The following is a 20,279-nucleotide window of genomic DNA, read 5'->3' on the forward strand; positions in this document are numbered from 1 at the left end:
TTATTAAATGTCAGTAAAAGTAATACTCGAGGGCTCATGGTCTGTCTCTGCCCCGTCTGAGCCCGGGGGTCCAGACTGGGGGTCTGACAGGAGACAGTCGGACTGATGGAAAAGTGGGCCAATCTGAAGACATGATTTTATATTTCACCTCATACAGCTCAGGTCAACACAACCCCTAGGACCAGAATTCAATCGCAATAACTTTCTTTCTTTTCCCTTCATCCCTCCCTCTCTCTCCCCATCTCTACCATCTCCCTCTTTTTTTCTTGTAACTCTTTTTTCTCTCTCTCTTTCTCTCACGCTTTGTCTTTTTCTGTCTTTCCGCATTGCCCTTTATCTCATCATTCCCCTTTCTCTCTTTATCTCCATCCTCACATTGCTGTTCTCTGTTTCTTTCTCACCTGCCTCGTCTCATCCTTTACTATCTTCCCCACTCCCTCTCTCTCCACACTTCTTTGCCTTTTACCTTTCTCTCTCTCAACTCCCACCTTCTTTTGTGCTCCTTTCTTTCTCTCTTTTTGACCTTCTGTCTCCTTCTTCATCTATTTTCTCTCTCCCTTCACCCTTATCTCTCTCTGATTCTCTCACTCGCCCATTTTTCCTCTTTTACCCCCACTCTTACTCTCTTCCTCTCTCTCCCCCTCTCCATCCCCCCATCTCTCCCTTCTGCAGTGTAAAACCTTAGCAGGGATATGTGACCACATCATCTCCCTCTCCTCGGACTCCCTGGTGTCTCAATCAGCTCATCTAGAAGTGGTCCATCTCACCAGCATCTTGCCCAACGAAGGCCTGGTATGACACATGTACCCGCATAATTTTAAATAGGTGGACTCAGGACAATTGTAAATGTTGGCTATATTGTCGCCAGCAATAGTGTTCTGATTGTATGGCAAATGACAAAGATTACATCTAAAGAAATAACTTAAGTAACTTCTCTGTTCCTGTGATTCAGGGGATGTACATCAAATCCACATACGACGGACTCCATGTTATCACTGGCACCACCGAGAACGTGAGTTTCCTCTTTCAGTTTTACAAAAACGTGACTCTTGGTATTTAGTAGTAGGTATTTGATACTTACACTGTGATAAAACCATCTCCTGTGTCCTCAAATATCTGCTTCTCTCTCTCTTTCCCCTAGTCACTCTCTTTTTCTGTACATCTGTCTCTCCCTTTATCACTGTGCCCTAACTCTCCCTTTGTCTCTATTTCTCTCTCCCTTTCTCCTTCCCTTTCTCTCACTCTGCTCTCTCTCATCCTCCTCCCTCTTTTTCTCTCCTACCTCTTTCTATATTTTTGAGTGTCCTCTCCATATCTCTCTCTTTCTTGTTCTCTCTTTCTCTTTCTACCTGTTGCTGTCTTTCACATGGTGTCTGTCTTTCTCTCTCACCCCTCTATCCCCTCCAACCTCCCCTTCTATCTCTTTGCCCACCTCTCTCTGTGTCTCTCTCCTTCCCCCCCTTTTGTGTTTCTCTCCCTTTTCACCCGCTTACCTCTTGTCAAAGTATCAATATTTTTTCTAACTCCCCCTCTCTGCTCTCTCCTCAGTCTCCAGCCGACCAGTGCAAGAAGATCCACGCAGGTGATGAAGTGATCCAGGTCAATCATCAGACAGTGGTGAGCCTAAGAATGTTTACCAGCTTTTTCATTTTCATCTCTGATAATAAGTACTTGTCTTCAATCATACCTGTGTTTGTCATACTTTGACATGTTTTGACTGTTTGGATGGCAACCAGAGTCTGTATATTTAAAAGGCCTAAGCTAACCTGCTAGCTGCTACGTTCCAATTTGGAAGTGAGAACGGGCACACTTCTGACTCCATCAACGGTTCCAGTTCACTTTCTATTGAAAAACTGTCATCCCTCTCTCCATAACTGCCATTTTGGTCTTAAAACTTGCTCTATATGATCCTGGTATTTTTATTTGGCTATTGTTTCCACAAGTCAAGATATGAAGATTAATAACAGACAAATTAGGCGCCTTCTTTCCTCAAGGTCACTCCCGCTAGAGTTAGCAACAGGTTTGATCGACAATGTTGCTAAGCGCGCGCTCCCTTCTAAACCATTGGTGCAGGCTATAACTGCTGGCTTCAATAAGCTTCATTTGACTTGAGACAAGCATTATGGATGACATTCTTTATGTAGTCTATGGTGGCAATGAAAAAACACCGGTCAGATAGATGAAATCATCAAGTATCAAGTGTCAAGCATCAAGTATTTGGAATATTACTTATACTTTCACACCTGGACCTTTAAATATGATGCATACATTTAATCCATACTTTTTGTGGTCAAATAAATGTGGTTATAGATGCAAGTGTGCGCTGCCTCCTCTGTGCTTCGTGACTGTGATTGTGTCTCTATGTGGGCTAATGAAGTTTGGAGCTGTAGCAGATTATAGCCCGCTTGGTACAAAACCTTTTGAGTTTGATATGACTGGCTCCTCACTGTTTGTTCCTGGTTCATTAACTGGCCAAGATGTTTAGTTTTAAAATGTCTACTTCCCTAATGAATAACTCCTCAGGTACTCCTTGTTACCAAGATGTTGTATCCTTGAGCAGGACACTTCACTATGATTTTAAAACCCGCTAAATATGTGTTTGACTGTATGGTTCATTGTGGCAGCTAAACAAACAAGAGCATAAGCAGTATTCTTTAAAGGCACTATACCCAATTTCTGTCTTAAAAAGGTGCAAAACAGAACTAGTTAATTTTAACGATTTGCAGTGTTCTGGTGTTATTCCATACTTGCCTAACTTATTCATAGCATCCCAATTATTTACCATGGTATACAAATAAACCTGCCTTGCCATGATGAGTTTATAAGCACTTCACAACCAGAGTTTTGCCATCATGGTAAAGATAACAACAGCTAGCATGCTAACAGCGCACTTCTTGGTTGTCAAAAGATGAAATCCTCAATAGTTAAATGCAGACAACACAAAGCGGTCTCATTTTCTCCCTAAAATAAATATCACTTTGCTATTTGAGCAAAAATTGAGCAAATATTGCTCAACTACATGGACAAAAATCGTGCACAGCCAATTTGTATTTAAAAAATGCCATCTTCAGTATGAATATATATATATAATCTTCACCCTCCATGGGTGGTCTCTCATCCCCTCTCTTTTCCATGCTCAGGACCTCTACCAGAGGCCTGGGAGCTTTAGGATTCTGCGCAGTATCTTTGCTGTTCCTACTACTGCACTTTTCTGGACTGAGATGTCTGATGTTTTTCCTGGGATCTGCTGTAGCCACTCCTCCAGTTTGGGGGTCACTGCCCCGAGCGCTCCGATGACCACGGGCACCACTGATACCTTCACCTTCCAGGCCTTCTCCAGCTCTTCTTTGAGGCCCTGGTATTTCTCTAGTTTCTCATGTTTCTTTTTCCTGATGTTCCCATCACTTGGTACTGCGATGTCCACCACAACGGCTTTGCGCTGTTGTTTATCCACCACCACAATGTCTGGTTGGTTCGCCATCACCATTCTGTCAGTCTGTATCTGGAAGTCCCACAGGATCTTGGCTCGGTCATTTTCCACTACCTTTGGAAGTGTTTCCCACCTTGATCTTGGGGCTTCCAGTCCGTACTCTGCACAGATGTTTCTGTACACTATGCCCGCCACTTGGTTATGCCGCTCCATGTATGCTTTCCCTGCCAGCATCTTACACCTTGCAGTTATGTGCTGGATTGTCTCAGGGGCCTCTTTGCACAGCCTACACCTTGGGTCTTGTCTGGTGTGGTAGATCTGGGCCTCTATTGCTCTGGTGCTCAAGGCCTGCTCCTGTGCAGCCAGGATGAGTGCCTCTGTGCTGTCCTTCAGACCAGCTCTCTCAAGCCATTGGTAGGATTTCTTGATATCAGCCACTTCAGTTATGTTCCGGTGGTACATCCCGTGCAGGGGCTTGTCCTTCCATGATAGTTCCTCCAGCACCTCTTCCTCTGCGCTCCACTGTTTGAGACATTTGCTGAACACATCATCTGTTGGGGCCTTGTCTTTGATGTACTTATGGATCTTGGACATTTCATCCTGGACTGTGGCTCTCACGCTCACTAATGCTAACTAATCCTTGACCTCCTTCCTTTCGGCTCGCGTACAGTCTCAGGGTGCTGGATTTGGGATGGAACCCGCCATGCATGGTTAGGAGCATTCGGGTCTTAACATCTGTGGTCTGTATCTCCTCCTTTGGCCAGCTTATGATTCCTGCTGGGTATCTGATTACTGACAGGGCGTAGCTGTTTATTGCCTGGGTCTTGTTCTTGCCATTGAGCTGACTCCTTAGGACTTTCCTTACTTGTCTGAGGTATTTGACCGTGGCTGCTTTCCTTGTTTCCTCTTCAAGGTTGCCATTTTGCTTGTGAGATCCCAATGTACTTGTAGCTGTCCTCAATGTCTGCTATTGTCCCTTCTGGGAGGGAGACCCCTTCTGTGTGGACTACCTTCCCTCTCTTTGTCACCATCCCGCTACACTTCTCAAGCCCAAATGACATTCCAGTGTCTGTGCTGTAGATCCTGGTGGTGTGGATCAGTGAGTCTATGTCTCGTTCATTCTTAGCGTACAGCTTGATGTCATCCATGTAGAGGAGGTGACTGATGGTAGCCCCATTCCTGAGACGGTATCCATAGCCAGTGTTGTTGATGATTTGGCTGAGGGGATTCAGACCCATGCAGAACAGCAGTGGGGACAGTGCATCTCCTTGGTATATGCCACATTTGATAGTCACTTGTGCAAGTGGCTTGCCATTGGCGTCAAGGGTGGTTTTCCACAACCTCATCGAGTTTGCAATGAAGGCTCTTAGAGTCCTGTTGATGCTGTACAGCTCCAGGCATTCAGTGATCCATGTGTGTGGCATTGAGTTGTAGGCTTTCTTGTAATCAATCCAGGCAGTGCAGAGGTTGGTCTTACGGGTTCTGCAGTCTCGGGCGACTGTTCAGTCTACCAGGAGCTGGTGTTTGGCTCCCCTGGTATCTTTGCCGATGCCCTTGTGTGCTGTGCTCATGTATTGATCCATGTGCCTACTTATCTTAGTCGCAATGATGCCTGACATGAGCTTCCATGTTGTTGAGAGACAGGTTATTGGCCGGTAGTTGGATGGAACAGTACCCTTTGAGGGATCCTTCTGGATCAGGATTGTACGCCCTTCAGTTAGCCATTGAGGGTGCGTCCCAACCATTGGCAGGTGGTTCATTTGTGCTGCCAGTGGCTCATGGAGAGCTTCTTTAGCCAAAAGGCACGGATCATGTCAGGGCCTGGTGCGGTCCAGTTTTTCATGCCCGAGACTCTTTCCTGGATGTCTGCCACTGTGATGGTGACTGGATTCTGTTCAGGGAGGTTCCTGTGGTCTTCTCTCAGAGCCACCAGCCACTGTGCATCACTATTATGTGATGCCTCCTTCTCCCATATTCTCCCATATACTTTTCCAGTACTGTTCAGTTTCCAGACTTGGTGGGTCTGCTCTGGTGTTATTACCCAGCCATTGAGCGTACACTTTCGCCGGTTATGTTATATATATATATATATATATATATATATATATATATATATATATATATATGTATATATATATATATATATATGTGTGTGTGTGTGTGTGTGTGGGGGGGGGGGTGCGTGGGTGTGTGTGTTATTATTTCGCCATTTTATTTTGTTTTAAAGCAGAAAACTTCTAGAAAATCCTGCAACACTGTGGATGTGTTTACTCAGCTGCCACATTTAAAAACTGATTAGTAAAGCGATTGAAAAAAATGAATTCTATTACATTACAAAATCATTATAGCCTTATCTGACGTACTTAGCTGCAGCGTTGCCTTCATGTCTATTCATGAGGTTTGTGTTTGAGTCCAACTTCAAAACAGGACAGACTTTCCACTGAAGTAGAGAAAAAAAATAAATAAAAACAAGTGTGGATTTTTGCTCAAATAGCAAAGTGATTGTTTGAAGAGACAAGATAATTATATGGAGGTAATAGCATCTGGGAAAATAATGAAGACTCTTGGGGATTGAAAAAAGTCTTGAGCAGCAGTTTAAGCTCCTGTAGTATTTTGGTCGGCTCCTTTTGCTTTTTGCATATTTGCCTAACACAATCATTTTAAATTGATCTAATTAGACTGTCTTTGTGGGGCGATACTGTAACAGATAAACACTGAAGTTGTACAGTGTCGATATACAACTTCTTTACATGATTGGCTAAAAAGTAAAAATTGCAAGATCAAATGGGTTACCCCCATAGCTTATTCCAGGGGTTCACAAACTTTTCAGGTCAGCCTCTAAAAAAGTATTCAACCAACTCAGGACCCCCTCTGTAAAATGAAATTGACAGTGGTAATATTTTTAACTGGCAAATCATGTTAAATCACTTTAATTTTATTTATTTTAATAATATATTGTTTTATTGGATCCATCACAGTTTAATTTTTTTTTTTTTTTTATTATTATTATATCTGGAAATTACTTGGCAAAGTGGGTTTCTTGATATGCCTAATATGGCACAATACCTACAGTAGACACAATAAGTTATGGTAGCATTAATGCCATGTGTTTTAATGTGCATGATTTTGTTAACAGGGATTCCAGAGACACATAGTTTCCATTCTTACATAGCCTACATAGCCTGGGAATAGAACCCGAAAACATCTTACTGTTAAGATCTTTTTGTAAGGCATTGATTCGACGAAGTTTATTCCATTTTGTTTCCAAGTTGTCTTTTTAGCGAATTGAAAACAAAAAGTATGACACTCATATTTTTTCTTGTATCCCTCCCCTACTATTGTATATTGATCCAAAGTCATGGGACAGTTCCCCACAGAACTGAACCGTAACAAATCAAAGTCAGAGAATCACATCTAAAATAAATGACCACAGTTGTGTCCTTGTGTGCCCTCCCTGTGGCTCTTCTGGGGGCTCGAGTTTGAACTGGGACAAAGCGAATAGGCCAACACTGGCTGCTCGTCATTATGTCAAGAATAGGGTCAATGCTCTATCCTCTATCTGTGTGTGGTGGGTCTCTATGGACTTCTACTGTTGAAGAAACCAGAGCATATGATGAGTCCTATGAGTTTGTGACAGTTCAAAACAGCAGTGAAACCATACAGTCAGCGCTATGCTTGCCTGGCTCTTTACACCAATATGGCCGACACTGCAGATTTGAGCAAACTGGAGTTGTACAAACAGTGTATAAACTGTACTAGTTTGAAAGATGAAAGTAATGGTAGATGTAGTAGATGACTTGCTTGCAGTTTTTTTTCACACACCAAAGTGAAACTGGGGTGGACAGACAAAGCACAGTCAGCCCTAGCGCTGCTTATGGGTCTTACTTCTGGGTTTACAGTAAATAAAATACTCTACACAAGAGAACAAGAATGAACTCAGAGACCCTATATTCAATGTAATATATGAGCACTGAGCACCAATCCAACATGCTATTTTAACCTACCGAGTTAATATGCAAGTTAGGTTACGCTGCATCTGGTATAAATGTTTTGGGCACCTGTTATGCAGATTTTGTTTACCATGTTCAAATAGTTTTAATTAAATAAACTACCTACAACATCTATTATTGCACTCTCCAAGCATCATAGTTGGTACATCTGTTTATCTTTTTTTTCTAATACATGTATGTTTTCATTACTGCTTATTTGTGAAAATTGTGGTTAATATTGTATATGTTTTAATGGTTGGGACAGGGCTTATGAAATGTTGATCTGTGCATTCTTATAAGCAGAAAGCATATCTTGTACATGTGGTGCTGTGTTTTATGTCTTCATTGCTCGGTCTGTTTTAGTACATCTTATTAAACCTCTGCTTCTATCTGTCCTCAGGTGGGCTGGCAGTTGAAGAACCTGGTGAACGCTCTGAGAGAAGACCCATGCGGCGTCATCCTCACTCTAAAGAAAAGACCCCAGAACACACTCAGCTCCACCCCCGCGCTGCTCCGGAACGTGCGCTGGAAGCCCCTCGGCCTGCAGGTACGGCTGGTTTAGTCAGCATGATGGCACTGTATTCCTGTAAAATGTTGCTATATTTATTCAACCACACTACAATATTAGTTGCCGGGCTACTTTCCTTATAAGATAGAAAGATATATTGTCAGTGCCCTGGGCTTATCTCCAGGAGTTCAGATGGGCAGGATTGACCGGCACATTAACCAATCAGAGAAATGCATATTCCATTTGTATCAAAACAAATATGACTGCTCACAATGGCTGCAGAATTCAGTTTTCCTGAATTTCTACTTCTTTGCTCCTATTCCTCTTTTAAGCTTCAATAGTCTACAAAAAATAATGTCAAAATAAGATTAAATTCAGTCAATTGGCCAACATTTCTTGAGTAAAAAACAGTCAAATAAAACAATTTAGCTTGAAAACATTTTACTTAGGGGTGCAACAATTAATGTGAATATTTGACAACTATTAAAATAATTGTAATCATATTTTGATAATCATATAACTTGGGTAAACGGACCCTAAACCCTTATAACATCAAACGCCAAAAAACTTATGAGCAATACAGCAAAAATCTAAAATTACAATGTACACCAGAAATAATCGTTGACTAATTGCAAAAATAATTGCTGACCAATTGACTACTAAAATGGTTAGCTGCATCCCTACTGTTACTGCTGTGATTTTTGTTGAGATTTCCCTTTAGCGAGTTCAGATATTTGGCTTGTTGCCATGTCAACATGATGGGACATGGAGTGTGGCCGTCACTGACTTCACTTCCCGTCAGTATTTTGCAAGGCCTTACGGTACTAATAGGTCCTTCGCCAGTTTCTGAGGCCTAACTGACCAACTAATACAAGAACCCTATGTATTTCAGAACATGTTTCAGAACAGTTTTTATGCAGAATAAGAATGTTTTATTTTGTTAAATTAGAGCCTTTGTGATTTTGATTCAGTTTCAATTCGTCTTGCTGCCCTATTACCCTCTATAGACTGTTGTACTGTCATTTGAAACAGCCCACCAGATGTCCCAGCACACACCTCTACACCACCTGCCTTAGCCTCAGCGGGACCCCCTCAGCGGGACCCCCTCAGTGGGACCCTCTCTCTCCGGAGGCCTTAACTGATGCAATGTCACACTGCTCTTTACGCATGACTGTACCTGTGATTCAACAAGGGAGCAGGAAATTGAATTTTGACCTCAATTTTCAGTCTCTGTAGACGCACACCGTATATTGACACACTTCTGAGAGACCCAGAGAACAGTTGTATCTTTGCAATATCAAACCCATAGTAACAAATTTTTTTTTTTATTAAAAAGAGTGGTAGGATCAGCATCTCATACTTTATGTAAATGCACTAGTCCTACCCATCTCTTGGATTCTGATGGTAAAATTCCCATTCTTTTTTTCATAGACTTTCCATTGACCCATAATTGAATTTATTATATACTTCTGAAACTTTTATATTGTCATGCCGTGTCATGGACGTTTGTTAAAATATATATATATATATATATATATATATATATATATATATATATATATATATATATATACAACATCAGTTACAATTTAACAAATAAAAATGACTTTCAATATTTATATCAGAAACATAAACAAGAGACTTGAACCACTCACAATACAACCTTGTGTGACCTTTTTTAAAAATAAAAGCTCTTAAAGGTCTTAATATGATATGCATAATACAATTCCTTTAACTTTAACTGTGACTTTACAATTCAGGCATTCTTGCAACAACAACAAAATTGATATTAATTGACAAATAAGAGAAGTTCCTCCCATTTTGTTATTAGCAGGCACACGGCTTTTTGAAAATACAATATCTTATAAGTATTCTATTTTCAAACCTGTTATAATAAGGCTATCATATCAGTATAATAAATTAAACTTCAGTAGTATTCAAAGAGCTGAACATTTCCTCATGCAGCCCCAATTAGGCATATCTTATACCCTATTCCTTCTCATGTGTCAATAATGACTGATCTTGGAGCCTGATTTTTTGCAGCAAACTGAAACCTTATTTGGAAGAGATAACTCAAAGTGGAAGCTACTGTAATAAGGGAAAATGAAATCCCTATCTTGCATGAAATCCTATCTGCGCTGGTCCAATAGTGTCCGATAAAAGATATAATAACATGATTTGAACTTTCTGGTCCAGGAGATAGTGCAGAGTAATGCAAGGTCACTCCGGGTACTCCGACTAAGGTCTTAGTTCATTCACCCTTTACCCCTGAGGGAAACTCATCCTCAAAAGGACTAAATGTTTAATGTACTTAGATATGAAAAGGCACAGGGCCTATTTAAAGAAACAGCGCTTAAAGGGGTGGTCACAGTCTCGTGTTGTTATCTATAAACATGCTCCAGACTGGAAGACATTACAGTGTTAGCAAAAGGCATATGGGATTCAAGTATTGGGTCTCAAACTATGGCTTAATTTAGAGTAAATATGTTCACATTGTGTCCTCCTTTGGCTTAGTACTTTTTAAGAAGTACTCTAGTTATGGCATTGACCTGGTTTAGCCCGGGATAGTCTTGGTTCAGAACTGAAAAGTTTGAAAACCACTTGGTCCTGTTTTACAATTGTTAAGATACAGGGCCTGAACTGTATCTGAAGTCTGACCATAGAATTAGTTTTATTTTACTTATATCCATATCCATAACACTTACATTGGTTGAACTAAAAATAAATAAACCAATAATGAAAAATATTTGCTTTACACAACATTTATTCTCTATCATAAAAGGTCCATACATCATTTGTTCATTACTTTACTTGCAAGCTGATAAACCACACAATCAATATTGAATTGTCTTTCATATCAAAAGATCCATATCAAAATTCACCCATAAAGGAAATCCAGAGTCGCTTTTGTCATTTTCTCTAACATGCCTGAACCAAAATGAAATCTGACACAATTTGGTGGTGTTGAGAGGGGTGAGCTGAGAGGCGAGAGCGGCGGGCAGAGGGGTGAGCTGAGAGGCGAGAGCGACGGGCAGAGGGGTGAGCTGAGAGGCGAGAGTGACAGGCAGGGGGTGAGCTGAGGCCTTGTCTGTCTTGTCAGGCTCTGTGTTGCGCGGGTGCTATTTATAACTTCACATAGGCCTAATTCATTTACATGGCCACTGCACGCTTTCATCTCTGCTCTCCATGTGGTCGTTGGCCTGTGGAGTTTTGTGTTTATGGTTCGACAGGAGCATCCTTCCACTGGTTTGATGTTAACGATTTGTATTTTGTCAGCACCTTTGTTCCCTTATCTTTTGTTCTTACAGGAAGCCAATATGTGAAGCTTTCTTAGTAGAGGTGGGAGATATTGAACATAGTTAAAAAAAAATAATAATAATAAAAGATACACTAAAAGACTATTAAAAAATGAAAATAAAACTAACTTCTGGTGTAATCTTGATGATAATTCTAAACGTCTGTGGTTATACAGTTCATTCACATTTGTGGAATAATTCAACAACAACCAAGACATTTACCAAGTTTTATGAAGAACTGCAGAATAATCTTGTCCAGTCCTATTTCCAAGCTAACATTTTCCTGTCTATCATTTTATTATGTCATAATTTATACCACTTAAATCATTTGTAATCACATTCCAAACCAATAGTTGTGCCCACAGTCATAAGCTCCTGTCTGGCCTGAAGGATAGCCTAAGCCTTTTGAATATTTCCAAATTTTCAGCAATATAAATTGCAATTTGTATTTTCAATTTCTATTTCAGTTCACTGTGCCATTTTTAACATGTCCTGGATTATTAACATTTGAGAGAAGACTGAAGTATAAACTGAGAAATTATTACAAGAATTACATGCTTTGACAACATTTTGCCAGAAGCTTAAACTGCAGGGTTAGCTAGTTTATGTACATAAACAGACATTTTGTTGTTTGCAGAGCACATTTTTACTGATGTTGCTTCACCTTTTGCAGTTTCCTTATTGCAACAATTAAAATAGTGATTTCAGTTTGAATGTGATTCATCTTCGTACCTTAATAATGATGCCTTTGTCTTAAAAGAGAAGACATTTTCCTTTACCAAGCTGCAGATCCTCACTGTCCTTCCAGTTTCTGCCTTGTTAGATCCACACTACTACTTTGTGCATCTATTGTTTTATTGTGCATGGATTGTGCAATGGACTGTGGAAATTGTAGTGTGTGTGTAGCAGAGAAGAGAAGAAAGGATTGTTTTAGATTTGTTCTCTCTCGGAAAAGACTGGGGCTCTTAATTATTCATAGCGACTACAGGCACTGAGCTGCACTGGCTCTGAAACTAGAACTTGTACTCAGCAAATACGCAGCTAATACAGTGGAGCCAAGATGTCCACTGACAGACTAGAGCGGGCGTTTACAAGCATGGCCAACTGCAGCCGGTCCATCTGCAGGCTGTTTGGAAAAAGATGATTTATTTAGTATAAAATGATAAACTATCCCAAGAAATTGAAGTTTTTCAACATTTAGATGTAAAGAAATGCAATGGCCAATTTTATGGAGAGATGTAATAATGCATTCTAAAGCTGTCATACAATCTAAATAATTAATGGTACACTATGTAACTTTTCTGGTGTGCACTTGTCTCCAGGGAGATTGATATTTTTTTTGGAGTGTTCCACAGTATGGCATTAACTTTATCTATGTTAATGCCATATAGTGAAGTGTGTGAAGGCTTTATTTGTGATACCAGTACCAGAAAAAAATAAAAAATAAAAAATTGATTTAAGATATGATTTACCGACCATAAGTAACACTTATACTGTTACTGTAGTAGAGTAAGAGAGTTTGAGTAAGAGACACAAATGATTTCACTTCTAATACTGTTAAGTCTGTAAAAGTTGTATCTGTTTTGTTCATTTTGCTCCTTGGAGAGAAGAGGAAAGTGGGTCACTGCTCTTAGTGAACCTGACTTTGTACAAACATATCAGAGAATACGCCACAAACCACATATCTGTGAGCCTGGATCAGAATTGGAGCTCAAACATGGCCAATCTTCAGATGGATTAGAACCCAATCCACAAAGGAAACAATTTATCTCAGCAAATGATCACAAACCCAAGCCAAATCTCATCCGTGAAAAATCTCACATCTTCCAAAAACATGGAAATCCATCTGTTTGTTCTGCTGGCAAATTGCACATATTAACAAACAATGAAAAAAATTGTAGAATGATGTAAATTATTAAAACACACACACACGCACACACACAGTTTCCTATCCTGTAGTAATCCCTTAGTCCTTGTTTTTCCTGTGTCTTGGTTTAGTCTTGAATTATATTTGGGTCATGTATTTGCACTAATAAGTGTTTAGCCCTTATTGTGCACTACATGTTCCACAGTATGGCATTAAGTTTATCAACTATGCATTTATTCAGAGTTGCATTTATTTCTAAACAAACACCTTCATAACATGCATACATCTCCACAGATCTGACCTGTAATTTGGCTTGGTGACGCTATCTGCTTGTGTCCATGTCATAGATTCCATACTGCAGAACATTCTAGGCAGGCCTTTTGACAGAAATTTGGAGGCAAGAAGATTCACATGGACCCCCTTCTTCTAATATAAATTAATTGGAAGAAGGTGGTAGAAGATTTGTTTTGTTTTTTTGTTTTTTTTTTGTAAAATGTAAGGATTTCTGATTTTAATAATAGACAATTGATTCTGCAGTCTTGTGGAGGCATATACATCCTTGAACACATAGCAACTTTTCTGTCCATAAGGTCCATGTATTTTCTTAGTTAGTTATTATGAAACACTGAGCATTGGTTAAATCCATAACTCATTGCACAGAATCAGTGCAGCCCACAGGCATAGAGTTCTTATTACATTTACAGTGGGAAACCCTACACTTTCTTCAAACATAGTGTCTCAATAATTGAAATTTTCTGGTTGATTCCAATTTATTTTCAAAGGACTCCTCGAGACAGCTGACATAATTATTTTAATGGTCAATTACATGATGGGACAGTGCTGCAGTTCATTGCATAAAAACACAAACAGTTCTCATTTAAAATCATGAATCTGGGTCAGCGGACACCATCCAGCACTTTATGTTAATGTTCTTTTTACTTCCAAGCAATGTTCCCTCTAATTTTTCATGAGTCTGAGCAAACACACAAACTCCCTGAGCGGCCCCATGGACCACTGTGAGCAACATCAGATGTGCGCACTGTGGTCATGCTGCATCGCATCCATCCAAGTTAATAATAATAATAATAATTAAAACTGCAAGCAGTGATAAAGGCCCTCGCCACACCTTGCGACCGCGGGGTAAAGGCCACAGTGAATATCCTGCCTTTCGTTCCCGCTTACATTGCCCCTCCCCCCAAAATCAGCGACTGAGTAATACTACTCCATTACTTCCAATGAGACCATTTATGACATTGTCATGCCTGAACGGTTGGAAATAGAGGTATGTCTTCATTGGCTTTTTTGTTCAGTATGATGAGAGGAATATGTGTACCAAATTTCAATGGTCTATGACAAAGTAATTATTTTTCATCCCAAAACCCATGTATTTCAATGACAAATGTCAGACGTTGCCATGGCAACACCTGTGAAAATAGAGGTATGATGTCATTGACTTTTTTGTTCAGTATAGGAATACGTCCATGCCAAATTTCAAATGTTTATGTAAAAGTCATTTTTTTGGTCCAATTCAAAAGTTCAAGGGGACACTGTGGAGCAATATGTCTGACCAGTGTAAATTGTATATATATGCGTTCAGATCAACATTTTGAAAAAAAAAGTATATTCTTGCCGGGAAATAGGACACTAACTGTGTGAGTTACACGCATTTAAAAACTTTTAAAAATGGCTTTTTTATTTGCAGGCTGGCCACACCCATATTTTATAACTTAGAAAATTCCAAAAGAGTTCCCTATAATCCCACATGGGTCTAGTTCATTTTGACCACTTTGCATGTTTCTTGAATGAAAATCCGAGGTGCAAAAAATTCAAATGTGAGAGGTATGAAGAGAGGAATATGTGTACCAAATTTCAATGGTCTATGACACAGTAATTATTTTTCATCCCTGTTAACCAAAACCCATGTAAAAATTTCAAGGGGGCACTGTAGAGCAATATAATAATAATACATTTTATTTGTTAGGCGCCTTTCAAGGCTCTCAAGGTCGCCGTACACATATACACACATACACAATACAAATAGAACAATGTAAAATGATTAAAAATACATTTAAAAACAAATATAGATTAAAAGACAGAGCAGTTATGGTCAGAGTGGTCAGGATGAGAAGGCCTTTCTAAACAGATAAGTTTTGAGTTTAGATTTGAAGTGTGGGAGTGAGTGTGTGTTGCGGAGGTCGTGAGGGAGGGAGTTCCAGAGCTGGGGAGCAGAGCAGCTGAAGGCTCTGCTCCCCATAGTGACAAGACGGGCAGGAGGGACAGTGAGGTGCAGGGAAGAGGAGGAGCGGAGGGAGCGGGCGGGTGTGGAGATGTGAATGAGGTCAGACAGGTATGGAGGGGCCAGGTTGTGGAGAGCTTTGTATGTGAGGAGTATGATTTTGTAGTGTATGCGGTGCGTGATGGGGAGCCAGTGGAGCTGTTGCAGGACAGGTGTGATGTGGTGATGGGAGGGTGTGTGTGTGATAATGCGGGCAGCTGAGTTTTGGACCAGTTGGAGTTTATGGAGTGATTTCTGTGGGAGTCCGAACAAAAGAGAATTGCAATAATCAATACGAGAAGTGACCAGGCTATGGATGAGGATGGCGGTGGTGTGTGGGGTGAGTGAGGGACGGAGGCGGTGGATGTTTCTGATGTGGAAATAGGCGGACCGGGTGATGTTGTTGATATGGGAGGTGAAGGAAAGTGTGCTGTCGAGGATGACACCCAGACTCTTTACCTGAGGGGAGGGGGAGATAGAGGAGCCATCAATAGATATGGAAAAAGGATTTATTTTGCTAAGGGTGGATTTGGTGCCGACAAGTAAGAGTTCTGTTTTATTGCCGTTAAGTTTGAGGAAGTTTGAGGTGAACCAGGTTTGTATTTCTGTGAGGCAGTCTGTCAGGGAAGAGGGTGGAAGTGTAGAGTTGGGTTTACTGGAAATGTAGAGCTGGGTGTCATCCGCGTAACAGTGAAAGTGAATGTGGTGTTTTCTAAAGATGGAACCAAGGGGGAGAAGATAGATTAGAAAGAGCAGAGGACCGAGGACAGAACCCTGAGGAACACCTGATGTGACAGGGAAGGGGTGTGAGGTGAATGACTTGAGCTGAATAAACTGAGAGCGATCTGAGAGGTAGGAGTGGAACCAGGAGAGGGGAGTACCAGAGACACCAATGGAGGAAAGTCTGTCAAGGAGGATGGAGTGTGAAATGGTGTCAAATGCTGCACTGAGATCTAGCAGGAGGAGGATGGAGAGTGAACCAGAGTCAGCAGAGAGGAGGAGGTCGTTTGTGATTTTCAAAAGGGCAGTTTCAGTGCTATGGAGGGGACGGAAGCCAGATTGAAATTGTTCGTAGATGTTATTGGAGGAAAGATGAGTGTGGAGGTGGGCAGCAACTGTTTTCTCAAGGAGTTTGGAAATGAAGGGTAGGTTTGAAATGGGACGAAAGTTATTGAGGTCAGAGGGATCAGAACCGGGTTTTTTGAGTATCGGAGTGATGGCAGCAGTTTTGAGGGTGGAGGGAACAGTACCGGAGGTGAGAGAGGAGTGAATGATTTCAGTTATGAGGGGGGACAGTGCAGGGATGGAGGTTTTGATGAGGACAGTAGGGAGAGGGTCTAGTTGACAGGTGGAGGATTTGGAGTTCCGAATGAAAGTAGAGATTTGGGTGACAGAGGGCAGGGTGAAAGAAGAAAGCAGGTGCATTGGGGAAGCGGAAGATGAAACGGGTGGGTTTGAAACAGAGGGGTTGAGTTGCTGATGAATCAGTTGAATTTTGGTGGTGAAGAAAGCAGCCAGGTTATTGCAAAATTCTGAGGAATAGAGGTGAGGTGGAAGTGAGTCCGGGGGTTTTGTGATCTGTGAGAGGAGTGAGAATAGTGTTTTTGAGTTTCCTTCATGTGAACTGATTAAATTTGAGTAGTATGTGGATCTTGCTGTGGATATGGATTGTTTGTAATGGACGATGTGTGAGATGAAAATGTCTTTGTGTATGGTGAGTCCAGTTTTCCTGTAGAGTCTCTCCAGTCTGCGGCCTTGTGTTTTGAGGTGTCTGAGGGCGGGGGTGTACCAGGGTGCAGAGTGAGTGAATGAAACGGACCGAGTTTTGAGTGGGGCTATGGTGTTGAGTATGTGGTGGAGGTGTGTGTTGTAGTGTGTAAGAAACTCATCTGTTGTAGAAAGGCCTTCAGCACTGGGGAGGTCATTGATGAGTGATGAGAAATGGTCCGGGTTAATGTCCTTGATATTACGGAACTGTATAGTGCGAGGTAGGTTGGATTTTTTGAAACACAGGTTGATATTGAATGAAATTAGCAGGTGGTCAGAGAAGGGGATGTAGTGGGTTTGAAGATCCAATGGGGTTATTCCAGTGCAGCATATTAAGTCCATGGAGTGTTTTTTGTTATGTGTGGGAAAATTGACGTGTTGTTTAAAACCAGAACTGTCCAGACAAGAGGTGAATTCTTTGGTGAGTGGGTTGTTGTAATTGTCCATGTGGATATTGAAATCTCCCAGGAGTATGACGTGCGGTGAGAGTGTGATGAGGTGCGATAAAAATACTGTGATGTCTGTGATAAAATCCTTGTGTTGTTTTGGTGGTCGGTAAACTGTGGCTATGATGGTGGGGATAGGTCCAGATAGTTGACAGACAGTTGTCTCGAACGAGTGGCAAGCAGGGACACTCACTGGCACCACCCTCCAATCTTCACGGTGGATGAGCGCGACCCCGCCCCCTCTGCCAGACACACGCGGTTCAGCCTGGTAAACAAACCCTCGTGGACTGGCCTCGTTGAGAGCAGTGTAGTCGTTTAGCTGCTGCCAGGTCTCCGTCAGCGCCAAACAGTCCACCCGGTGGTCCGCAAGGAGGTCCTGGACAAGCTGGCCCTTGCCCGTGAGGGAGCGGACATTCAGAAGCCCGACTTTGACCGGTGTGCTGTTAAGCCGGGTAGCCGCGCTAGCCACATTAGCCAACGGGACACGGGTTAGCACTGAGGAGTCCGCGCGTCGTCCCGGGTGTCTCCGTGGGTGACGGTCCAGAGACCAGAAGGACTGGATGGTGCTGGAAGTGCCATATTCAAAGTTTCTTCGTGCGCCCCGGTGTGTAACTCTGCGCCGGGGCACATACAGTATGTCCGGGTACTGAAGTAAAGCAGGCGCTGGTGGGTTGAATGGACTTCTGTATAAGAAAAACTCCGTGGGTGCATACTGGAACAGTGCCTGTGAAGAGTGGTGGATTACAGACAGGATGAACCAGGTTAAGACAAGCCGCACACAGAAGATCAGCATTGCCGGGTTGGACTTTAAATGTGGAGGGTAGCAGCAGGTAGCAGCAGGTGAGCTAAACGGCTAACACACAGCAACACTATTGACCGTCGATCAGGTAGTGCGATGGTTAGATGGATTAAATTGTCCACACGTAGACCACAAATGCAAAGTCCATTAACAATGCAGTTATCAGAAAATCATAATTCATACAAGCAGCGGCTGCCAAAAAACGCGCCAGCATGCGCTCACTTCCGGTTGGACACTGCCTTATGTTTATCTGAAGGGAGAAGCTAACTACACTGTGTATGTCTGACCTGTGTAAACTGTATATCTATGCATTTGCATAGATATACAGTTGCAAGTTTCTTAAATGAAAATCCACAGCGTGAAAAATTCAAATGCGAGAAAATGGGGTTTCGCCCACGACGGCCGACTTCCTGTAGGGTTTAGGGTGGGGTCATAATATAATTTTTTACTTGTCTTGATATGTTCTATGTTTGTACCAAATTTCATTTGTCTACGATGAAAAAGGTCTTTGCCGCAATGTATTTCAAATTTTAAGGTGGCGCTATTGAGTCATTTTGAAACATTAATTTTTTTGAACATCAAAATAATAAATTTTTCACCAACCTTGAATTTTGGGTCCAATAAAATTGACTTTTCGTTAACGTTCAGGGGGTCAAAAATGGCTTCAAAGTGGCCACCAAAATAATAATAAGAAGAATGGAAACGCATTTTCCACCCATTATTTTTTCTCCTAAACCATAACAGCTACAGTCATGTGACTTTCTCACATTGTGCCCCATCACAAATAAGGCTCCTGTGATTTTTTTCACAAGTCCATGACAAATCGATTGTCTTCTACGAATTTTTGAAAATGAAATTTGAAGAGGGCGCTAGAGAGTCGTTTTGTGAGAGAGTGCCTTGATTTGCATATCATTGCGTTTAGCTCACAAATGTGCATAAAAGCTGGATTAGCGTTTTCTCAACAAAAAATGTGTGAAAGTGAAATATTTTTTTGAAATATTCCAAAAATTGCGATTTCGTTGAAAATTCACCCTGACCACACCCAAAGTCATAATCAAAATGTAATTGATAATCTTTAATCACACATGGGTTTAATGGGGTTTGTCCAAATTTGAAGTGTTTGTGATGAAAACTGTGTGAGAAGATGTCCTGAATGCGAGGGTGTGCATTTTTGTCATTCCCGGGTTTGATCCAATATGGCCGACTTCATGTACATTTTAGGGTGGGGCCATAATATCATTTTTGTCATGTCCCGTCATGTAGTATTTTCTGATGTGAGTGAAGGATTTTTACGTTGACTTTTTTCTGAGTCGGGCTCCCATTGGCCCCATGAAAATCAAAGTTTGAGGTGGCGCTACCGAGTCATCTTTCGATGTTTTTTCTCTGGGTCTTTTGTGACAATTAGAGCTCGTCGAGTTCTAATTTTTGACACCACTCACTGCCATGTCGGGGCATGTTTACTACTTGATTTTTGCCATTTTCCATGCTCCGGACGCGGTTTTAATGAGTCCCTCGCCGGGACGGAGTCCCAGGCTCAGGCCTAATAATAATACATTTTATTTATATAGCGCTTTTCAAGATACTCAAAGACACTTTACACAGAAGAACAATTTAAAAAAATACAAATATACAAACATTTAAAATCAACACTCATAATAATTAAAGATTAAAAGCAGCTTTAAAAAGGTGAGTCTTTAGGTGTTTTTTGAAGGTGGTGAGGTCAGTGCAGTCCCGGAGTTGTTGCGGTAGAGTGTTCCAGAGAGTGGGGGCAGCGATGGAGAAGGCTCTGTCTCCCCAGGTTCGGAGCTTGGTCCTACAGGGGAGGGAGAGGAGGTTTGCGTTTGAGGAGCGGAAGGAGCGAGAGTGAGTGTGGTGATGGAGCAGATCTGTGAGGTAGGAGGG

At 41.4% G+C, this 20,279-nt stretch overlaps 1 protein-coding gene across 1 annotated transcript in view; it reads left to right on the top strand.

Annotated features, from left to right (window-relative positions):
• The window catches only part of si:ch211-26b3.4 (connector enhancer of kinase suppressor of ras 2), a 116,673-nt gene that overhangs the window by 55,494 nt on the left and 40,900 nt on the right, over positions 1-20,279 (top strand). Inside the window, exons 6-9 of the mRNA XM_055225075.1 lie at positions 673-792; positions 953-1,012; positions 1,549-1,617; positions 7,820-7,966. Coding sequence (XP_055081050.1) covers positions 673-792; positions 953-1,012; positions 1,549-1,617; positions 7,820-7,966 — 396 coding nt within the window. The remainder of the gene's footprint in view (positions 1-672; positions 793-952; positions 1,013-1,548; positions 1,618-7,819; positions 7,967-20,279) is intronic.

The sequence above is a fragment of the Periophthalmus magnuspinnatus genome, chromosome 10, assembly GCF_009829125.3.
Source record: "Periophthalmus magnuspinnatus isolate fPerMag1 chromosome 10, fPerMag1.2.pri, whole genome shotgun sequence".
In the NCBI taxonomy this organism is placed as follows: Eukaryota; Metazoa; Chordata; class Actinopteri; order Gobiiformes; family Gobiidae; genus Periophthalmus; species Periophthalmus magnuspinnatus.